The sequence below is a fragment of the Sinocyclocheilus rhinocerous genome, unplaced genomic scaffold, assembly GCF_001515625.1.
Source record: "Sinocyclocheilus rhinocerous isolate Xijiao unplaced genomic scaffold, SAMN03320098_v1.1 scaffold664, whole genome shotgun sequence".
In the NCBI taxonomy this organism is placed as follows: domain Eukaryota; kingdom Metazoa; phylum Chordata; class Actinopteri; order Cypriniformes; family Cyprinidae; genus Sinocyclocheilus; species Sinocyclocheilus rhinocerous.
The window spans coordinates 103054-114431 of record NW_015658767.1 but is presented as its reverse complement, the minus strand read 5'-3'; the positions used below and the strand labels follow the sequence as shown (position 1 = coordinate 114431).

Here is an 11378-nt window from a genome sequence, read left to right as displayed (position 1 = left end):
TGTATATATATATATATATATATATATGTATATGTATGGCGATAATACCGCATACCTCGCTATTGAGCCACTCAAAATTACCGCAAGGGAAATTCCCTCACCTCGACAGCCCTAAATGTTGGCGTCAATGGGCAACCAGGTGAGACACAGGGCCCACGACCAATCTAAAGTATCTAGATAGAAATCTGTTACCCATTCTCAGTTGGAAAGTGCCCAAACAACATTGCTCAAAAAAAGTTGCCCGTCAAAATTGCTCGAAAAGTTGCCCTGTGTATCATCAGCCTAACCCTAAACAAACACACCTGTACAAACTAATCAAGGTCTTCAGGATTACTTAATAATTTAATTAGGAAAGTGTATGCTGAAGAAATACTTGTTTTTCAGCTGGAATGCGTATGAATAACCCTTCGGTGTCCATGATGCCTCCTGGGGCTAATATGGCAGCACAGGGAATGGTACTGAATAGTGGTGGACCAATGCAGCCAAGAGCACTAAGGCCACCTTCACAGACAGGTAATGGAAGATTGAAGAACACAGATAAACCATATATTTTGTGCAGTCGTATGTTTATTTTCCTCAAGTTTCATCAGTTAAAATGTCTCTACCTCCGTTGTGCGTTTTATTCAGCAATAACTGGATACCTTCCTGGAGCATCCGTGACGTCACGTGCACTACCGCCGGTGGCAGTAGACAACCGCGGTTGTCATGGCGACCGTCACAGCCCTAGTGTTCGATTGTCATGCATCTTTAGCAAGGATTCGCATGTTTCTCAAATGCTCATGAAGAAGAGCGTTTGTGCATTTGACTGAGTCATGTAATTGCATCTTGGCTCAGAATCCTTTTATGACCCAAGATTAATGTAAACACAGCCCACTGTGAACACTCTTGTAATTCGCTTTAACCTTTTTGAACTTTATGAATTATTTTAGGTTTAAGTGTGTGTAAGGAATAGGAAGCAAGCAGAGTATGGCTGTTTCTAAAGCATGCAGTGCCATCTGCTGTTAAAAACTAAAAGCATGTGTTAAATCTGATTAACAGGGATTTAGTTCTCATTTCATGCTTCAGAAGTTTTCACATTTCTGTTCACACTTTTTTTCAGACACAATGGATCCCATGCTTTCAGGGCTGGCCTTACAGCAACAGCAACAACAACTCCAACATCCTCAAGTGGGACATGGTCCACTCGGTAACTTGGGCCCACAGGGACATCACATGCAAGCCATGCAAGCAAATCGGCAGCTAAATCCAGCAGCCCTACAGCAACTTCAGCAGCAACAACAACAACAACAGCACCAACAACAGCAGGTTCAGATGGCTCAACTAGGTGGTGCACGTGGTCCTTTCAACCCCTCCAACCAGATGCCTATACCTCCTGGCTGGAACCAATTGCCCTCTGGTGTTCTCCAACCACCACCTGTCCAGGGTCCTATGGGACCAGGTTGGAGGAAAGCCCCACCACAGCCACAAATGGGGCAGCGTCAACCCTCTTTGGCATCTGTTCAGACGCCCAATCATCCACCACCACCATATCCATTTGGAAGCCAGCAGGCGGCACAGGTTTTCAATACAATGGCACAACATCAGATGCAGCAACAGCAGCAGCAGACAGGGGCAAACCAGTTTGCAACCCCTCAGCCCAAAGTCCCTCAGGGAGCACCAGGTGTAGTTGTCTCAAGAGCGCCTCCTCCTCTGCCTCCCTCCTCTGCCCCTCAAGGAAGTCTCACAGCCAAGTCCCCTGGTTCGTCGTCATCTCCTTTCCAACAGGGCTCACCTGGAACACCTCCAATGATGGGACAGGGACAGGGGCAGCTTGGTCCACGTCCCACAACCCCCCAGGGTTTCCCACAAAGTGTTGGATCTCCAGGAAGAGCTGTGATGGGCCAGCAAGGAAACATTCAGCCCGGCTTTATGGGCATTCCACAACATGGACAGGTTCCCCAAGGTGGAATGGGAGGTATGTTTTCAGATATTCAATGTAGAAGTGATTTTGTATTGTTATTAATTTGGTTACCTGTAATTGAATATGTATATATTTTGCAGGTATGCCCAAACGAATGCCAGTGGGGTTCCCAAATGCTCCTGTTAATCAGAACTTTGGACAAGGACAGGTTACTACCACTGGAGCAGGTAGTACGCCTCAAATACAAAATAGTCAGAGCATGGCAAACACTGGTAAGATGTGTGGATTGTTTTAATACTGTTTTGAATCTTTTGTTCTAATATGAAGTTTTATCCACTTTCTATATACCAAGTTTCAACAAGTCTAAACAAGAAAATCTCATTATAGGCGTCCAGTCATCCATCCCAGCACCAAATCACATGCAGTCAAATCCCCTTCAAGGTGCTGCAATGACTCACCACAGTGGCATGCCAGCTCAACCCCCAGGCACCACCTCAGGAGGTAGTATGGGACAACCTCAGCAAGGTCTTCAGACTCAAATGGTGGGTGTACTACAATCACAACATCAAACACAGGTTGTAGCTTCCACTCAAAGTCAAATGGTACAAAGCCAAACAGGGGGCCAGACTGTTTTGTCCAGGCCAGTGAATACCGGGCAGCGAGGAATGACCCCTCCCAAGCAAATGATGCCACCACAAGGTCAAGGGATCATGCAGAACCAAAACCAGCTGGGTGGAGGACAGGGACATCAGGCTTTATTGCTTCAGCAGCAACAACAACAACAACAGCAGCAGCAACAACAGCAGCAAAATGCTATGATGGAACACATTGTAGCTAGTCAGATACAGGGTAACAAGCAGGCCTTTGGCCCAAAAGGTCAACCTGGTGTAATGCAAGGCCAGATGATGAGGGGTCCTTCACCTAATATTCAGGGTAATATGCCGCAGTTTCAATCTCAGATGGGTCAGCAACAAATGACTCAACAACAGCATCAGCAACAGCAACAACAAATGGCTCATTTGCAACAACAGCAGCAATTACAGCAACTACAGCAACAGCAGTTACAACAGCAACAACTACAGCTGCAACACCAGCAGCCACAACAAGCACAAATGCAACAACAACAGCTACAGCAACCCCATCAGCAAATGGTACAACAACAGTCTCAACAAATACCAATGAATGGCAACCCCAACCAAGCATTAGGGATGCATGGGCCTCAAATGCGACTTCCAGGAAATCATCATTTAGTACAACAACAGCTTCAGCAAAAACAACAGCAACAGCAGGTGATGCTGCAGCAGCAACAGGCTGGTCAGCAGCATCAACACCAGTTAGGAAACAGTAGTGGAAATGCTGATATCAGCCAACAGATGGTTCCAGACCTGCAGAATCAGCAACAACAGCAGGCTATGTTGGGAAATTCTCAACATATGCAGGTTGGCAATGGCCATTTTCCTGGTCATGGCATGTCCTTCAATCCTCAGTTTGCTGGTCAGATGCCAATGGGAGGCCCATGTGGACAAGCGGGTGGATTTGTGGTAAACAAGGATGTGACACTAACCAGTCCCTTGTTCGTAAATCTTCTCCAAAGTGATATTTCTGCCAGCCAGTTTGGTCCTGGTGGGAAGCAAGGAACAGGTGCGGTTGCTGCTGCTAACCAGGTCAAGCCTAAAAAGAAGAAACCTCCTCGTAAGAAGAAGCCAAAAGTAGAGGAAGGACAACAGTCTACTGACGGTCTGTGGTAAGAGCTTTTTATTCTTTCATTTTTTACACTGAAGCTGAGTAAACGACTCTGTTGCACTGTTGAATAGAACTGCAAAGTTTGTGTCTTTCTTAGTGGTCTGGATTCACTGCCTCATGGAATGGAGGAAGTAGAGATGCAAGGGTTGGGAGGTGATCAAGGGGGTGGCATTGACTCTAACTCTAAACTTTCTGAATTCGCTAATAGACCAGGTAAACAATTTAATGCCTTTTGATTGATCATTTATTACTTTTACATAACTTTTACTGAGTATTTTTATTTACTTACCATTTTATCTTTAGGTCTGCCTGGTCAGTCTGGAGATCAAAGGGTATTACAGCAAATGCCAATGCAGTTTATGCCCCCACAACAGCAGCAACAGATACAGCAAATGCAGCAGCAGCAGCAGTTACAACAACAGCAGCAGCAGCAACAGATGCAACAACAGCATCAACAGATCCAGCAGCAGCAAATGCAACAGCAACAAATGCAGATGCAGAGTATGCAGGGTCCTCAAGGTCAAGCTGGAACATCACAAGGACCCCATCATGTCCAGACCCAGATTCATTCACAACAGTCAATGCAGATGCAACAACAACAACCACCAGCACAACACCTCCAACAACAACTGCAGTCACAGCCACAACAGCAACAACAACAACAGGCACAGCAGCAGCAACAACAACAAATGATGATGATGCTTAAAATGCAACAAGAAGCTAAAAATCGAATGACACTACAGCAAGGTGGGCACATGCAAAAGGGTTTAGTCAATCCTAACGATCCATCTCAGAGAATGCCTGTATCACAGCCGGGCAACATGCCTGTAATGATCGATCTTCAAGGGCATGGAGGTGTTCCACCTTCTCCTGATAAAGCCAGAGGAATGCCACTCATGGTAAATCCAACTCTGACTGGACCAGCAAGAAGGACACCCCATTCAGAGGTTGGACAACCAACACCACCAGAGGAAACCCCTGGAAACCACAGCATGCAGGACCGGGGACCCCTTGAAATTGGTCAACAGTCAGGAAATGGAAATCAACCAATGATTCCCAATCAAGGTCCTAATACTCATTTAATGAAATCTGTGCCTTTATCAGTGCCCCACCAGCCAGGAGCAAGTCCCCAACAGCAGTCCCAGCAAGTGGCAGCAATGGCTGGCTCACATAATATTCACTTTTCCAGTGCTCCTGGAACTTCCCAAAGTTCCCGCCCTAAAACCCCTAACCGAGCCAGTCCTCGGCCATATCACCACCCTTTAACTCCAACCAACCGTCCACCTAGTACTGAACCCTCTGAAATAAATCTGTCCCCTGAAAGACTGAATGCCTCTATCGCTGGTCTTTTCCCTCCAAAAATTAACATTCCTCTGCCACCGCGGCAGCCAAATCTTAATCGAGGTTTTGATCAGCAAGGTCTTAACCCAACCACACTTAAAGCAATTGGCCAGGCTCCACCCAACCTATCAACTCTTCCTGTCAACAATAATACAAGTGGCAACAATAATGGCCCTCAGTCTTATACATCAGGTGTTGGCATGGTAAGCTCCGGAGGAAAACAAGACAAACAGACTGGTGTTGGGCAAGCTAAAAGAGCTAGTCCCAGTAATAGTCGTCGATCCAGCCCTGCCTCAAATAGAAAAGCTGCCACTCCAAGCCCAGGAAGACAGAAGGGTGCCAAATCATCATTGACATCACCTCCACCTCCACATCCGCAGCAAATGATGGTTAGTCCACAGAAACAAGACAAACAGACTGGTGTTGGGCAAGCTAAAAGAGCTAGTCCCAGTAATAGTCGTCGATCCAGCCCTGCCTCAAATAGAAAAGCTGCCACTCCAAGCCCAGGAAGACAGAAGGGTGCCAAATCGTCATTGACATCACCTCCACATCCGCAGCAAATGATGGTTAGTCCACAGAACGTGATGGTTAGCCCCAACTCAGTGCTCCCAACTACCTCTGCATCTTTGCCATCAGCAGGACCTGGAGAATCACAACAGAGTTTAAATTCTCTGCAAACCCTACCTGGTAGTGCCGATACAATTAGAAATGGCCAGGTAGTGACTACGCAAACAGAGCAGCATCAGGCAGTTCAGTTTAGAGAGCAGTCTGCTCCTAAAATGGCAAGCCCTCGGGTGCCTTCTCAGGAACCCAAACGGCAAGAGCTTAGCAATTTGGTTGAACAGCGTGCTGAAGATAAAAAACAACCCCGGAAAACACCACAACATGACCATGGCTCTGCTGTATTACCAGCATTTAGAGATGCTCCAACATCTCTGAATCAGCTATTAGACAACACAGGCACCCGATCTTTGTCAGTGAAATCTCAAAATATTCCTCAAGTGGGTGGAGAACCAGTGCAGAAAGAGAGCCCTCATGCTCCACCAGCTCAGGAGAACCAATTCAATCCTGTTGTCTCACAGAGCACTAATATTGGTACCTCTTTGTCTACATGTGAAACTGATCAGAAACCTAAACCTGCTTCAGTATCAAGTCCAAATCTTGTAGCCAGTAGCAGTGCGAACCTGCAGTCTGTCAGTGCTGTATCAAGTGTTAGTTCAAACCAAACTGTACTCTTAAGTCTCACTTCAATACCCAACCCTTCAGTAAGTTCAAATCACAATCTTATACCCATTTCAAATGCATCTCAAACTGTCTTGCAAAGGCCCATCTCATCAGCGCCAACGCCACAAAATCAGATCACGGTCTTTGTAACCTCTAATCCCATTAGCTCTGCTACCAACACAGCTTCTGTGGTTCCTCCTGCTATTGTATCCAAGGTACTGGCAGTTCCCAATAAAAACATAAGACCTCCTGATGTTCGTCAACAAAATCCTACCCAAACGCGTCCACAGTTCATTGCAGGATCTGTTTATTCAATATTTCAAGCTACGCCGGTATCATCAAGTGCTAACGTTATGTCTCAACCTGTCACTATGGTTGGTCCTATAGTCTCTGCAAATATTCAGCTTACTCCTTCCCCGGTGTCAACTAAATCACAACCCTCTGCACAAGCGTCAACATCTATGCTGACAAACTCACCTGCTGTCAGCATAGCTGCTACTCAGCAGAGCCGCACTGTCATTGGGCAGCTTCAAGTTCAAGTACCTGCAAGTCAGGCTTCCCCTGTAAACGTAGTACCGCCACGTCAACAGCCAAGCCCTGGAGTTCTCAAACAGGATAGTGTCTCTGAAGCTAGTGGCCCGAAGTCTAGTCATGTTGGGCAGTCGGCGGTACATTATGGCATGTCCTCACCCTTTCAGCAGCTATTGGCTTCTCCACCTGCTTGCTGTAGCCCAGGGGCTACGGCTGTTGTCCGCAGAAGTCCCCTGTCTTCAACAACAATGTTAGCCAAAAGCAGTCAAGTCCAGACTGTTGTAAGCAAACATACCACGCCCAGCATATCTTCGAGCAATGCCAGTGATCAAAAAGAGCGAAACCCTGTCACTCAGATCGGAAAGACACTGGATGTTGCCACAACTAAAGCTTCTTGTGCGGCTACATCTAAAACGGTATCTGTACTCCAGCCCACTGCTCCAGTGACTGTTCCATCTGCTCATATAGCATCTCAGCAATCTGCACTTCCTCCAAAAGTGTCTTCTCCTGAACCTGTGCCCACTCCTTCTCCAGTCCCTACTTCTATACCAACGTCTAATATGCCGCCCCCAGCCTCTACTCCTGGAATGGTTCACCTGTCTAGTCCTGTTGCTACTTCTTCACCACCTTCTAGTTTGCCTGCAGTTTTAGTTTCTGCACCCATTGCTGCTCCAGGACCTCCCACTACAACCTCCGGCCCCTCCACAGCAACACCCGCACAGCTCTCTGGGGAACAGCAGCCTTCTTCACTGGTGGAGACTAGTGCACCTGACTCTGCTGAAACAAAAGCAATTGTAGATCCTCCTGGCATCTCAGGTAACTACTTGATGGTATCAAGGCAAATTCATTAGTTGTCTAGTCAAACGTTAATGATTTTTACTTCTTAGTCATTCTTTTTATTTAACTTTACAGCTCATCCTGAAGACCAAGCTTCATGTGACCAAGCTGGTAAACACCTTTTTAATAAAATCTATTTCTACCCATGCAAATTGTAGTCATATGCAGGGGCACTGCTATGGTTCCTGGGCCCCCTGAACAAGTACCTTATGATCAGGTCCCTTGGAATCGTCCTAACCTTCCTCCCCATTAAGGCGACCCTGGTCATATGTGAACTACCTTAACCCCAAAGTATACTTATGCATATGACCAAACGCATAGTGTTTCGAAGTACACTCCATTTCATATAGTACAGGTACACAGGTGCATGACACATGCATGCCAATTTTTTCTTTGTCCAGTGTCTGTGCTATTTCTCTCTGGAAGTTACGACCGAAAAAGATGTCTTTGAGCTCTTTCAACTAGAGTTGCAGGTATCTCTCAGCTAGGACTGTAAAGATGCACCCCGAGCTGGTTGAAAATTGATTAAAATGTTTGATGATTTAAGTTGGTTGAGAGATCAAATCGTGATACAGTTGGGGATGGGGGTTTATCTCTATGTATCTCTGAGGGGAACTGACTGTCTTTAGAAATAGGGCTGGGTAAAAAATATCGATATCTCGATATTAATCTATTCTCATTTTTACGGAACAATATCGATTCTTAAATCCCAAGAATCGATTATTATGTCAAACAATGTCACATTTACCTCAGAAAAACATATTCGGTGACCATAAGCTCATTAGTCAGATAGAAAAATAAACTGTAGAGGGGCATTTTGCTTAATATATGCACCATATAACATATTCATTATAAATTTGACTGTTCTTCAATGTTTAATTTATGTTTGAATAAATCCATGAAGTTTTTATGACAGCCACCGTTTATATAAAAAAAATCAAGCGAATTGAAGTAGAAATATTATTATGTAATTGTAACTTTTCAGGATTATAGTAATGTAGTACCAACTTACTCTCATGTATATTTTACAGCATTTGTTGAGAGATTTTTTTTTCCTTGAGAAAATTTGGCATGTACTGTAGCTGATATATATCCAAAGTAATCGATATTGAATCGAATCAAATCGCAAGCTTGTGAATGAGAATGGAATCGAATCGTGAAATTTGTGTCAAACCCAGCCCTATTTAGAAATGTTTAGATGGTGTTTTCTTTCCATCTTGTCTCTGTATCAAGCATATTGAAAGTCCCCATGAAATCAAAATTGAAGTTTTTTGGCCTTTAGTATGAATATGCTAGCCTTAAGGTTATCTATAAGCTAGTCTGCTCCAAAACAATGACAAAATTCACGTTTACAAGATTCAAAACTTACAGTCTCTCATTTCCGCCAATATAGATCAACGATTTGGATGACACCACCCTGCACTTCAGCTTCTCATCAAACTTTGTCCAATCAAATGCTCTCTAGAATCTGAAGCATCCCGCCCCCTACACTATAAATAGACGCTGAAGCTTCAGCTGAAATCGGTCACTTGTTCACAGAATTAGTATTTTCTGTACGGTGAATGGTACGTAGTGCACTATATAGTGGATGAAGGATTCAGACAGTGTAAATATGCTTTCCATTGAAGCAAAAGAAGTCTGGTTTCATGCTATGCCAGTCTGCTCTGGTCCTGAGACACGATAGCACGGAGCGGATCATGCGTGTGAATCGACGCAAACCACAAAACGTATCAGACGCATTTGAATTCTACACAGAATGCTATATTTTATAGCAATATGGATGAGATTGTAGCTGTCATATGCTGTCAAATGTGGCTTTACCGAGCTCAACTGCTCTGGTCCAAACTGTAATATAAACAGAACGATGTGTTTGTTTTTTTCCTGGGTTTGATTGTATTTGTTATACTTGTATTTTTTTAATTGTTCTTGCCATGAAAATAGCCTAAGATGCTGACATGGCATTAAATAAAAATATACTACTACTACTATTGGCTATTTAAAAAAGGGGGCGGGACTGCTTGATATTTCCCGCCCTGTCTTCTTGTTTCAGTTGAAATGACGTCAACACATAGAATAACACTGTGTTTCAAAGCATTTCAGTGGACCTTAAAGTAGTATTTATGCAGCACTGCTTTGTTTACAGCGGTAACCAAAGAAATGCTGTATCACTGCTGTTCCGTAAGCGCCACCTGCTGTCAGAGAGTGAATTTGCGTCTCATTCAGCCCGTCTGCTGTAATGTAGTTTTATATAGCATAATTTCACAAAGCTAAAGTTAGATCATTCTGAAAGGCAAAGCCTTAGTTTGTTTATACGACGAGATTTATTTTATTTGTATTATTCATTTATTTATTTATTTGATTTGGTACTAGTTTTTATTTAATTTTTGTTTTACAATTTATTTTTATTTGACTTTAAAAAGCTATTTCAATTTCACGAAGAAATGTGCAGCATTTTGTCTGAGAAATAATAAAAGGACACTTTTTTTCATTAGTAATTTTGTCTCTGTCATTAATAATCGTGAGGAGGGTATGCATATTAGGCTGATGAAATTTCTGTAACATGCACTGTATGCATACCCTAGTTTACATGAAAAACTGAAGTATACTTTGGCTTTTAGCGAATGCTAATCTAATTTAAGATTATGTGATGCAGTCCTGCACCAGAACCATTTCTGCTGGTCTGAACCAACACTTGGTTCAGATTTGTACCAGCTCACATCCCAGGGATAAAGCCTGAAGTTGAGAAATAGAAAAACGCTATGCACAGTCAGCGTTTAACACTAAACTAATTTCAGTTGTCTCTATTTACAGGACAAGGGGTTACCACTGCAGCAGAACAAGGGTAAGGCAATATTCTTGACTCTGACTCTGATTATCTTTTTTCACCATCATTTTAATTTTATTCATTACCTGAATTTTAAAATGAATACATTTGTTGATTGTGTTTCAAGCAAGAAGATTAATTTTATTGGATAATCTGAATGAACTCACCCTCATCAACACACTAATAATCATGGAATGATTCCTGAAATCATTCTTTTTCTTGATCATTACTCAATTATGGGGAAGGAGGAAAAAATGTTGTTGAGCATCAAAGCAGTTTACCGCTGTTTTTCCACTTCTATAACAGATGGGCAAAGAAAAGAAAGACGCCCGTCATCTTAGCCCCAAGGTATGTATATAGCAGACCTGTAGATTCCCTGCACGGGTCCGTGCACGGGGCAGCGTGGCCATTTTAGTAAAACGGTCATGAACAGGACGGACGTAATCTGTGGTAGATGAGGAAAAACAGCAAGTGTGAATTCCTCAGTTGTACAGGGGCCAGATGTGGTCATTTTCTTCAGTGTTAAGACCAACAATTGATTTCCAAAGAAAACTAGAGAATATATGTAGCATAAAAAATGTCTGCACTCTATGAGCATTTTGATAGATTTGTTTTCCTTTATCCCCATTGCCCTTCTTCCTTCTGCAGGGATACAAGGGCCACCACTGAGAAAGCAAAAGGTCCTAGTCGACGAAGCTCACGAACAGACAAGGAACCTGAGGAGGAAGCATCTGACAATGGACAGAGAAAAAGAGTTGCTCGGCCAGGCTCAGCCTCATCGAACACAGGAAAAGGTACAGGTTAGACGTCTAGAACATATAAATGGATGCAAATACATGATATACACTACCAGTCAAACAGTTTTGAACAGTAAGACTTTTAATGTTTTTTGTTTTTTTAAAGAGTTCTCTGCTGCTCACCAAGCCTGCATTTATTTGATCCAAAGTACAGCAAAAACAGTATTTTTTTTAATATATA

General features: G+C 43.5%; 1 protein-coding gene across 1 annotated transcript in view; it reads left to right on the top strand.

The window, feature by feature from the left end:
• The window catches only part of LOC107723017 (nuclear receptor coactivator 6-like), a 28426-nt gene that overhangs the window by 11754 nt on the left and 5294 nt on the right, over positions 1–11378 (top strand). The window contains exons 5-14 of the mRNA XM_016531516.1: positions 385–513; positions 1100–1954; positions 2041–2172; positions 2288–3644; positions 3741–3856; positions 3947–5341; positions 5528–7555; positions 10388–10418; positions 10707–10748; positions 11049–11194. Coding sequence (XP_016387002.1) covers positions 385–513; positions 1100–1954; positions 2041–2172; positions 2288–3644; positions 3741–3856; positions 3947–5341; positions 5528–7555; positions 10388–10418; positions 10707–10748; positions 11049–11194 — 6231 coding nt within the window. The remainder of the gene's footprint in view (positions 1–384; positions 514–1099; positions 1955–2040; positions 2173–2287; positions 3645–3740; positions 3857–3946; positions 5342–5527; positions 7556–10387; positions 10419–10706; positions 10749–11048; positions 11195–11378) is intronic.